The sequence below is a fragment of the Muscardinus avellanarius genome, assembly GCF_963383645.1.
Source record: "Muscardinus avellanarius genome assembly, chromosome: 6".
Taxonomy (NCBI): Eukaryota; Metazoa; Chordata; class Mammalia; order Rodentia; family Gliridae; genus Muscardinus; species Muscardinus avellanarius.
The window spans coordinates 13,020,267-13,032,355 of NC_137791.1; the positions used below are offsets into that span (position 1 = coordinate 13,020,267).

Genomic DNA, 12,089 nt, shown 5'->3' on the forward strand with positions numbered 1-12,089 from the left:
GAAACCCAGGGGCATTCTACCTCCGAGCTACATGTACCCCAGCCCTATTTTTATTCTTTATTTTGAAACAAGGTCTTACTGAGTTGCAAAGGGCCTCACTAAGTAGCTGAGGCTGGCTGCGAACCACGATCCTCTTGTCTCAGCCTCCCAAGCACTGGGATTCCAAGTGTGAGCCACCACGCCTGGCTCACAAAAGGTGTTTTTGAAAACAAAGTATTTTTACCGCATTGGTTGGCTTTCCAGCTCACTTGGAGTTCGAGTCTCTAAAATGGTTTTTTGATGCCCAGCGGAACTTGATTTTTCTTGTTCTCCCTCTGAGCGCACCACCCTCGTGGTCCCTCTTCTTGCCAGCCAACCTGGCTGGATGTGGCTCCTCGAACAGTCCACGCACACCCCACACCAGGCCTCAGCTCCTTGCCATCCCCCCACCAGTCTGGGATCTTTCCCCTGGATCCCCAGGGTTTGCTCTCCCTCAGGGTCAGGAAGTGAGGTCTTTCCTGACCCTTCTCCCTCCACCATGTCCCCCTTCCTGAGCGTCCTGTATTTGTTCCATTCCACTTACCCTGGCACACACACCACACGCCCATCTACTGGCTTCCTGCCAGTTCCATTCACTCAGATGTAAGCTCCACAGGGCAGGGACTTTGCTTTTATGCACAGCTGATTTGTTAAAGGCTTAGAAGAGTAACGGCTATATGCCAAAGCTGAAGAACTATGTACTAAAGCAAGATGTGGCGCACGCTTTAATCCCAGTACAGAAAAAAAAAAAAAAAAGAGTTGAAGTTTTATATCTTTAGAGAGTTTCCTTGACATCTATGTATTTATTTATTTATTGGTGGTACTGGGGTTCCTGGAAACCCTTCTGCCTCGGGTTACACTCCCAGACCTATTTTTTATACTTTTTTATTTGGAAACAGGGTCTCTAAAGCCAGCACGGCTGGCTTCGAACCTGCGCGATCCTCCTGTCTCTGCCTCCCAAGCGCGGGGATTACAAGCGTGCGCCACAACGCCTGGCAACATCTATGTATTTCAGCTGGACACTATGGGTTGATGTGGCTAATGGTACATGTGGAGTTATGTCAGATAGCCTGTAATACAAGTACCTGGGAACCTGAGACAGGAGGATCACAGGTTCAAGATTAGCCTTATCAAGTTAGTGAGATTCTCAGCAATCTATGAGGCCACTTCAAAACAAAAAGTAAAAAGGACTGAGAGTATAGCTTGGGGTTAGAATGCCCCAGGTCCAATCCCCAGTACTACACACACACACACACACACACACACACACACACACACACACACAGAGAAAAAATTATATATATAAAATCTCAAGCTCCTCACTTCTTAGCTCTGGATGAAATGCCCTGAAATTGATAACTGGCCAATGATCATGTTAAACAACTTACAACGTGAAGTTTGCCCAGTGATTTAGACGCACAGGTAGGCATGTCATGAAAGTACTGCTTTTGCACAACCCAAGAAAGACAACGTCAGATGATTGTATATTTTGTTTAATACTTGCATTGTTTCTATAGCGCAATTATAGCAATCTTTAAATTTTCTTTTCGTTACAAATATTTGTCAAGTTTTGTTTCAGAAACATTTTTCCTACTCTCTTGCACATGCACCCAGACACACTACAAAAAAATTCATTCATAACACAGTAAGGGCAAACATTACTCATGTAAACATCTTCCATTAATTTCCCATAATTTAAAAAAATCATAGAATTATAGGTATTGAATAAGGCTCATAGATTTAGTTCAAAGACCAAAGATGCTCGTTAACTGTGATGGGGTTAACTTTTGGTTGCAATGAATGCTGAAAGCAGACCCCTGGCTTCCACTCCTTTAAACACACCCCACAACCTAATAAATGCATTTCAGGATAAAAAAGAGAACACAAGAAAACCCAGGTGGAAGAACTTTTGAAGTCGGGAGCTCAGAATCATGGACATAACTCTCTTCTGGGATTAGCAGGCGCTCGGTAGAACCTGTCATTCATTTCTCCGTATGCGAATCAAGATTGATGATAGTAACCCGAAATGTAACCCAGCAGGCAGGTTAGGGTGTATTGGCATGTGTGTTCATATTGCTAGCATACACAGTGAAAACTTGGCTTCACATTTAGCCTATCGTTATATCCAGGACCCAGGTGAAAAACACCAAAAAAACAAAAACAACCACCCACTCCAGTTGAACAGCATGATGGAGTCCCCCTCCCTACTCCGGAACTCAAGAATCGGGGAGGAGGGAGGTGTGCCCAGGGGGTGTGAATGGACGTGATGGCAAAATGACTCCCCACAGCTGTGTTTCCCACAGACAGAGGAAGCGAGGGTTCTCCTGACGAGGATGTCTCTCTCTCTGGGCGGAAGTTGGGTGCTTAGGTGCACAGTCTCCCAGAGCTGAGACGAGAGCTGGACTGTGCTGAGAAGTGGGCCCCTTGCCAGCGGCCACCTTCTCCTCCCTCTCTGCGAGGTGGAGGTTGCTGGCAAAACCGTGAAGTCCCACCCTGGGGTCTGAACCCCTACTCCACTGAGGGCAGCCCCCCCCATTGTGACTAGGCAGTTAAGCATGGCGGTTGACGGGGGCCAGGAGACCCAGCGCTGAGGTTCACGTGGCCAAATCTGGCTTCTAATTCTGCTGCCCTGCAAAGAAATTGTGCTCCGGATAACCGCACCGGTGTCTGTAAAGCCTCTGATCCACTCCCGGGACCCTTCGAGGCCCGGAGCGAGATCACTAAAAGGTGAGCACACCTCCATTAGCACCGAACTTACCACCAGAAAGCAGCTGAGGCACTGGGCCAGCCTACGAGCTCTCTCCAACGCGGTGTTGCCAGGAGACAGAGTCGTACGTAGGCTGTAATTTTTTAAAAGTCAAAATTGATCTGCATCATATCTCAATAGACTCAGATAATTCTCACCAAAAATTTTTTTGTAATGCATTTAAATAGCACTGGAATAATTCAACTTCATTTAAATATAGTCATTCTACCATGAAAATATTTCATACAAACATCTATTTACATACAAACACATTAAAATTTGTGAAAAGGATTTCCACCCCTGTGGTTGTATGGCTTGAAATAGTTTCATTGCTTTGAATATGTATGCACACATTTGGCAACAGAAAACTTTGAAAATTTAGTATTAAAAAAAAAAAAAAAAAAGAACCCTGACTCCAAGTTTCCAAACTCCTGAAGGGAAAAAATAAAAGAAAAAAGCCAATCTATCAAGGAACCCCAATGTAAATTTGATCAGTTTTTGTGAACCTTTGATCTGTGGCAAAAAAAAACATCAAGATCATCCATCTTGCAACATGGGTTTGCTTGTTTTTCTAAAACAAAAGATGTCTGGAATCTAAATCACTACTTTAATGACAGAACTGGAGGCAACTGTTTGAAAACAGAACAGAACTCTTATCTTCTTGGAAGATTTTTAAAAAATGCATTTTGCAGTGCACGATTTAAATCTTTTATACATTAAATGAAAGTTACTAAAAGTGCCACGTACTGTCTCACTAAGACAACCTTTTAACTCGCTGTTTACAATTAGTGCAATTTTGTTTTATTTTTGGCCCTGCCGGGGATGGAACCCAGGGCCTAGTGCGTCCTGGGAAGGTGGCTGTACTAGTGGGCTGCATCCCCAGCCCAAGGGAATTTTAATTATTATAATTAAATATTGTTGTTATGCTTGTTCTTCTTTTCTTTTTTTTTTTCTTCTATTCTTTTTGTTGTTTTCAGGTTGTTGATGATAAGGAAATAGTTTTTCAAGTGGAATGAACCCCAGAGGGAGGAGGTTTAACTCTGGTACCAGACAGGTTCAAAGAGGTCTTGAAAAACACATTTCCTTCTTAGTTGCTTAGAAAGACCAGGGACGTAGCAGGTTAAAATAAAAATAAGTACTACAAACTCAAGCCCTCCTCTTCTGTGCCTTTTAATGACATCGTTCCTTTGTGTCGGAAACTCAGTCCTTACGGCTGTTTTTGATACAAATGCTCACCTGGGGACATGCTCGTGCAGGTTAGTTCCTAGTCCTAACTCTAACACGAGATAATATTTCATCATAGAAAAGATGCTAAGGAAAGACCCAGTAATGCAGGGGTTGGGCTGAGATGGCTCTGAGTGAACTTCCCCGGAGACCCGTGGCGGGGGCTCGCACAGGCTCCACCTGGTCTTTGGGGACCATAAAGTTCCGTCTCCCTTTGCCACCACATGGAATTTCCCACAGTTCCATTGTGACTGTGGTGCCGATGAAGGGAGCACAGACATGGCTGCTTCCCAGCTCTTTCCTCCTCCTGTAGCGAATGGGGAGTAGGGGGAAAAATACATTCTGAGGCTTTTCCATGTTAGTTCAAACAAGGAGCCAACCCTGACTTCCTCGACAGTCAATTCTGCAAAAGACCTCCGCCCGCCCACTTCTCTACCTCCCTACCACATAGCATCCGACACGTTTGGGAGTGTGTGTGTGTGTGTGTGTGTGTGTGAGAGAGAGAGAGAGAGAGAGAGAGAGAGAGAGAGAGAGAGAGAGAGAAAGAGAGACAGACAGAGACAGAGAGAAAGGGAAGCAGGAGGAGAGAGGGAGGAGGAGAGGAAGGGGGTACTCAGGAGAGTTGGGGGTCAGGGCTGTAGTTTCCTGCAGACCTCCAGGCATTCTGACGTGTGATGAGGGCAGAGGAAAGAGACATAGAAGATAAAGACGAGGTAGAAGACCCAGGAAGTGTGTGGAGGGTCGGGGAGAAAGGGTGTTTCTGGGTCCCCCTGACTTTGTCTGAAGGTCACAGACACACTGATGGGTTTTAACCCAGTGTTATCATTCAGTATCTAATGTGAAGGCCTGAGTAGCTGCATAATCACCACTTACAACTCTTCCATTCCTTTGATAAATAAAAAAAAATTGAATTCCATTCGAATGGGATTAGAGTAGCCCTTTAACACGGAAATGATACCCCTGCAGCCAAGGGCCAGGGATATCCTTGAGCGGCATAAAACCACGTGAGCCTGGTTCCACAGCCCCGCGGCTGGGGCTGGCGAAAGCCTTCGCGCTCCCAAGACAGTCAGTTACTTTGGGACTCGCCCTAAATGAAAGCACCTATCACAATACAAGTCCAGAGACTACCCCCGACGGTCACAGTTTTACCAAAAGGTCTCTTTCTACAGAATAGAAGCGATCCTATCCCGGTGCCTTTTAATCTTAAAATCCCTCTCCAGTTCCTTTTGCGGGAGATCTTTCTGGAAGCCTTGACAACTTCCTCTCCGGGGAACCATCTGCTAAAGCTTACAAACAGATATCCGGCTGGCTCTTCCAGAAGCCACCGCCACCTAGCTGCGGAGAATGCAGCCGGCTGCTCCAGGAAGCCTTGTCTTGTACAGAAAAGCAGAGCGACCCTGTCCTTGTCTGGAGGACTTGTCCTGCTCCCTGGGGCTGTTGGAGCTGAACAGATCAAGCCTGAGATTAAAGCGCTCTCTTCAAAGGCTTTGTGGAAGCAACCTGTAACTGACTGCAAAATGGAAGCTTCCCTTGGCTGTCTTCCTCCTTCCCCGTCCCCATCCCCATCCCCAGCAAGTTTCTCTTACTGACCAGAGCTCTCTATCTGCTACAGCTTGGAGGGTTTTAGCTCTCAAGACCAGACTGACGCAAGGGGCGGGTGGCACTGTTGACCGCCCGCTGCAGACCAGAACCTCAGACCTGGTGGTTGTCTTGCCCGTCCAGGCGGCTAAAAAAGATGGAGCTGCGGCTCATGGCAAGGGGACTGATAAAAAGATGAAAACTCTCGGAATTCAGTCAGAGCAATCCCAGTTACATTACAGCTCTACTATGCTAAACTAAAAAACGGGGTCTTTCTCCTTATTTCTGTAGTCCTGAGTCTACATGGCTTGCGAGACGGCTGAAATGCTATAGATGTTGTTGCTTTGAACTATACAGGTGTGAACTCCTAGCTGACAAGGCCTCGAAGCAGGAAATTGCTTTGCAATTACAAAGAGGAAGTGTTTTAGCATTAAGGTGTGGTTTGTACTTAGTGATCAGTATGTCTGCCTTCGTAGTATTGATTTAAAAGAAATGTCTGAATTCTGCATTAGAATTCAAGTTTGCTATCTGACTTCTGAATTCGACACGCTGTGTGCACAAGCTAGAATGTGCAAGGTTATGTACATTTAATGTGTAGCCAAGGAGAAAAAATTACTAGCACTATTGAAGATACTGCAAAATTGCCACAGTTACTGCTTAGAAATGCTAATTCTCCTCTCTTCTTTCTTAAGGTATATATTACAACTCTTCCATAACTTAATGCAAACAAAGTAAATTCATTTCTTCTCACATCTGAAAGCAAAGATATCTTTGTTTACATGCGAGAATAATAATTCTATAATAACATCCTGGCCCTAGGAGCCAGTAGTTTACATTAGGACATAAGAATGAAATTATGATTTAGGAAGAACCAGAGAGACCTACACCTTGCCACTGATACAAAACCCATCTGGAAGTTCTCTCTTGGCAAGGATAGCTAAGACGGGATGAGGGACTTCAAAAAGGGGGCTTCTGTTCACTAGGGGGGAAAAACCAACAAACAAAAACAAAGCCATTCTATTGCAAGATACAGATCAAAGGTTAAAAGGCAAATTATACTACACCTAGAGAAAGAAGATGGCATAGTTCCCTACTCGGTACGGCACACCCGCAACTGTGATAGCACAGATTGCCCCCGCCGCAGGAAAAAAAACATCATGGAAAAGCTACCCACGTAAAAACGACTGAAAAAAACACCCATTTCCCTTTTTTCAGTCTAATCATTTGGCATCTCGGAATGTGGTACAGATTTAGACCTGCACCACCAAAGAACATCACGCTGTGTTTTGTCAAGTGCTCGACAATGCCTCTCCGTAGGATGCTGTTGCGAGGTTAGCTAATTTTAAATCTGGTATGAGTAATACGGTCAAACCTAGTTAGTATGCGAGAGAGTCTCTGCTAAGTGAGGGGGGGAGAGGATGAGACGTCACAGCATGAACAGTCCCTGGTTGCCCCATGGTCAGAGAAACATAGTGCATAGATCCAAGTTTCTATTCCGGGTCTCTGGACCCCGGAGCCGCCAGCCCTTCACTTTTGCTGTGTGGCTTGGAAGGCCTTCAGCTCCACCTGGTACCACTCGGGGGCTTCGGGCCCGCTCTTTCCAGGGGGGCTGTGGTCGTAGCCGTAGGCAACCGTGAGCTCCTCGTCTGCCGCCACGGCCTGCAGGGTGCGGATGCACTTGATGGACCCGAAGCGGGGGTGGACAAACCTATAAATCAAGATGGCCATGGTCACTCGGGGCCAGACCGGCGGGTGAGAGGTGGAGGCTCACTAGCGCTGGCGCCCCCTGCCCTTGCCTGGGCACCATCGGCCCGCGCAGTGTCAGCCAGTGCAGCTCCACCCGGGTGCTTGTAAGATGCAGAGCCTCTCGGTTCTCTATCGGCCTGCTGGCAGGAGGTCTGCATTCAACAGCCCCGGTACCTTCACGTTTGAACAGTGCAGCTCTGCACTTCCTCCTCCCTTCTGAGCCCATTGGTGGTACTCTGTATTTACAAACCAACCATCAGGGCCAGGCGTGGTGGCGCACACTTGTCATCCCAGCGCTTGGGAGGCTGAGACAGGAGGATCACGTAGGTTCGAAGCCAGCCTCAGCTACTGAGTGAAGCTCTCAGCAACTTAGCGAGACCCTGTTTTCCAAATAAAGTATAAAATAGGTTTGGGAGTATAGCCTGGAGGTAGAAAAGCCCCTGGTTCCACTCCCAGTACAACCAAAAAAAAAAAAAAAAAAAAAAAAATAGGGCCGGAGAGAGAATGCCCCTGGGTTCCATCCCCAGTACTGCAAAAAGTTAGCCGTCACTGCATTAAAACATCCTCCTGAGCGGCTGCAGCTTGGAGCGCCGCCTGGGCCTTGTTCACTGTCCGCGGCCGTGCCTGCTGCCCTTTACAGAGCAGGTGCAGCTCCGTGCTTGCCACTGGCTGCCAACGAGAGCGGTCACTGCCAGAATGACCTAAGCCACCTTAAGGAGGCAAGGAGGGACATTCCCAGGAACTCTCAGATCCTGGTGCTTTTCCTGCAGAGCAAGTGCAGGCAACCTGACCTTGCTTCTGCTAACCACCTGGGCGACTTGAGGGACCGCGCTCTAACAGGGCAGGAAAGAGTGTGCCGAGCCCATGGGGTCCCAGGAACAGTGGCGTGCTGGGGCCGAGCTGAGAAGGGTTGTGGTTGTGGACAAAGAAACCATCTGTCTCCTCCAGAGAAGAGCCGGAGACGCTTGGCTTCTGGAACAGGATGCCCCAGGGCATGTGGAAGCTACTAATATATCTGTGGTGCCACCGAGTACAGGAGAGATTGGCAGAGCGCAGGAGAGAAAGGGAGACAACTAGAGGACTTGCAGTCCTCAGAAACCCAGAGCAAATCTCATGATGTCTCTTTCAAATGCCCTTGTGGATAATGGGGCGCCCCCCACAGTGGAGGCTCCAGAGAAAATAATCAGTGATAGAAAGGGGCCCTCAAACCCCAAGAGATGGAAGGCCTATTTAACTTTTTTTTGGTAAATTATAGCTTTGTTTGGATATAATTCACACACCAAAAAAGAAAAAAAATCTACCCTTTTTATAAAGCAGATAATTCGGTGGTTTTGAATATGTCCACCAAGTTGCAACACCATCGACACCGTCTAATTTTAGACCGTTTTAATCACCCCACATGAAACCCCACACCCCTCATGTCCCTTCCCTGGTGCAACTACTCTACTTCCTGTCTCTACAGATCTCCTGGTTTGGAGATTTCTTATAAATAGAATCACACAGCAGGTGGTCTTCTGCGCCGGGTTCTTTCACTTAGCATAACGGTTTCAGTTCTCATCTAGGCAGCAGCATGCACCATAATTTGTTCCTTTTTATTATCAAATAATGGGGACTCTGATTTTATTTTTTATTTTTTTCAGTACTCGGGGTGGAACCAGGGGCATTCTACCACTGAGCTACACCTCCACCCCTATCTTTTATTCTTTATTTTGAAAAGGGTCTCATTAAGTTGCACAGGGCCTCACTAAGTAGCTGAGGCTACCCATGAACCATGGTCCTCCTGTTTCAGCCTCCCAAATGCTGGGATTATAAGCGTGCGCCATCACGCCTGGCATAAAGATACTCTGATTTTAGTGGTCTCTTCTACCACTGAGACCTCATGTTCTTGGCTTAGGATTTTATTTATTTATTTGTGGTACTGGGGATTGAGCCCAGGGATACCCCTAGCCTTATTATTTACTCTTTACTTTATTTATTTATTTATTTATTTATTTATTTATTTATTTATTTTTGCAGTACTGGGGAACCTAGGGGCATTGTACCTCCAAGCTACACCCCAACCTTATTTTTCAGTCTTTTTATTTTTTGAAACAGGTCTCAGTCATAAAGGGCCTTGTTAAAGAGCTGAGGCTGTCCACAAACCGTGATCCTCCGGTCTCTGCCTCCCGAATGCAGGGATTACAAGCATGTGCTACCACACCCAGCTTTTACTCTTTATTTTTTGAAGCGGGGTTTCACTAAGTTGCAGAGGGCCTCACTAAGTAGCCGAGGCTGGCCAAGAACCTACAATCCTCCTGTCTCAGCCTCCCAAGTACTGGGATTACAAGTGTGTGCCACGATGTCTGACTACAATTTTATATTTATATTTTTCTCTTCTTTCACATCATAAAAGGATTTCCTAACCTTCTCCACTGTGCAAAGTAATTTCAAGTAACACTAACTTCTCCTCCTCCTTTTTCATGGTTCTGGGGATGGAACCTAGGTCCTCATGTGTACTAAGCAGGTGCTCTATTACTTAGCTACCTTCCCAACCTAATACTATTTGTGTGTATGTGTGTGTGTGTGTGTGTGTGTGTGTGTGTGTGTGTGTGTTACTGGGGATGGGATCTAGGGGCATTTTACCTCTGATCTGTACCCTGGCACTTTTTTATTTTGGAACAGGGCCTCATTAAATTGCTGAAGCTGGTCTTGAGCCTACAATCTTCCTGTCTCAATCTCCCAAGGACTAGAATTACAGATGTGTGAACCAGGCCTGGCCCAATACTTACTTGCTTATTTATTTATCTCTATGTGGTACTTGGGATTGAATCCAGGGGTATTCTACCTCAGAGCAATATCCCGCCTCAGCCTTATTTCTTATTCTTTATTTTTTTGTGGTACTGGGGAGGGGCATTCTACTTCCGAGCTCAACCACAAGCCCTGTTTTATTTATATTTTGAAACAGGATCTTGGTAGATTGATGAGAGTCTCACTACTTGCTGAGGCTGTTCGCAAACGTGTGATCCTCCTGTCTCAGCCTCCCAAGTACTGGGATTACAAGCGTGAGCCACCTTGCCTGGCTTATTCTTTATTTTGAATCAGGGTTTCATTAAGTTGCAGAGAGTCTCACTAAGTAGCTGAGACTGGCCTTGAACCTGTGATCCTCCTGTCTCAGCCTCTCAAGTACTGAGATTCCAAGTGTATGCCCCTATACCTGGCTCCAATACATTGTTTTTGTGTGTGTGTGTGTGCTACTGGGTATTGAACCCGGGGCATTCTACCTGTGAGATATACCTGCAGTCCTATTTTACTTTATTTTGAAACAGGGTCTTGCTAGGTCGACGAGAGTCTCACTCATTGCTGAGGCTGTCCTTGCACCTGCCATCCTCCTGTCTCAGTCTGGGATTACAAGCGTGTGCCCTCACGCCTGGTTCTAACATGACTTTAAATGAGAAATGTAAGCCAGGTGTGGTGCATGCCCATCATCCCAGTCCTTGGGAGGCTGAGAGGAGAGGATCTGAGTTTCAAGGATGGCCTCAGCAAGTAGTGAGACTCTCATCAACCTAGGGAGACCCTATCTCAAAATAAAGAATAAAAAATAGGGTTGGGGGTGTAGGTGGGAGGTAGAATGCCCCTGGGCTCCATCCCCAGTACCTACCACTACCTACCTAACTAAATGAATGAATGAGCGAGCGGAGGGACAAAAAAGTAGCCATAAAACGGCAACAAGGAGTCTACTGTGGGTTGCATGTCTCCCCTCTGAAGCACTTTCATGGCTCTTAGCCTGCAAAGCCCGGAGGCTGGGGATTAATTAATTAATTAATTAATATATTTATTGTACTGGGGATGGAACCCAGAGGGCATTCTACCTCCAAGCTACATCCCCAGCCCTATTCTTCTTTCTTTCTTCCTTCCTATTATTCCTTCTCTCTTTCTTTCTTTTCTTTTCTTTCTTTCTTTTTGGTGGTACTGGGGGTGGAACCCAGAGGCTTTCTACCTCCGGGCTATACTCCCAGACCCATTTTTTTATATTTTATTTGGAAACAGGGTCTCACTAAGTTGCTGAGAGCCTCACTAAGTAGCTGAGGCTGGCTTTGAACCTGCGCGATCCTCCTGTCTCAGCCTCCCAAGCGCAGGGATTACAAGCGTGCGCCACCACGCCCGGCTTTATTCTTTATTTTGAAGCAGTGTCACACTGACTTGCAAAAGGCCTAAGTAGCTGAGGCTGTCCTCGAACCCCCATCCTCCTGTCTCAGCCTCCCAAAGGCTGGGATTACAAGCGTGCGCCACCACGCCCGGCTGAAGGATACCTTTCGCAGGCCCTCCCCATCCCAGGTGGAGGCACGGGCAGGCACGGCCACTCAAGTCTCCTACTTACATGTCATAGATGCAGTTCGGAGTGAAGGAGTGATTTGCCTTGTGTCCCAGCGAGGCACAGTACTTGGATACATGGTTGTAGGGCTCAGGCACATCAATGACGGTTTCCTCATCAAGGGACAGGGTGTTCCCATTGAGGGCCCAGTCCCTGCTGTCCACCTGCAGGGAACAAGAATTTGAGCATCGTTTGGAGAGGCCCCTTGTCCCCAGCGCTCCGAGGATGCCAGAGGTGAACCCACTTAGACTTCCTGGTGTGAAAGCTACAGATCGCAAACCCCAAGACACACAGGGAGGGTGCAGCCAGACAGCTCAGCTGGCTACTTATTCATTTTTTCATTCTTATTTTATATAGAAAAAAGGTGATTTTGATATTTTATAAAGACACACAAGATAACCAGATAATGTGAACTAAAAGTAGATG

At 46.6% G+C, this 12,089-nt stretch overlaps 1 protein-coding gene across 1 annotated transcript in view; it reads right to left on the bottom strand.

The window, feature by feature from the left end:
- Positions 1 to 7,093: 7,093 nt before the first annotated feature.
- The window catches only part of SETD7 (SET domain containing 7, histone lysine methyltransferase), a gene marked incomplete at its 3' end in the record, with an annotated part of 43,659 nt that continues 38,663 nt past the window's right edge, over positions 7,094 to 12,089 (bottom strand). The window contains exons 7-8 of the mRNA XM_080697369.1: positions 11,670 to 11,827; positions 7,094 to 7,274 (exon numbers count right to left, since the gene is read on the bottom strand). Coding sequence (XP_080553495.1) covers positions 7,094 to 7,274; positions 11,670 to 11,827 — 339 coding nt within the window. The remainder of the gene's footprint in view (positions 7,275 to 11,669; positions 11,828 to 12,089) is intronic.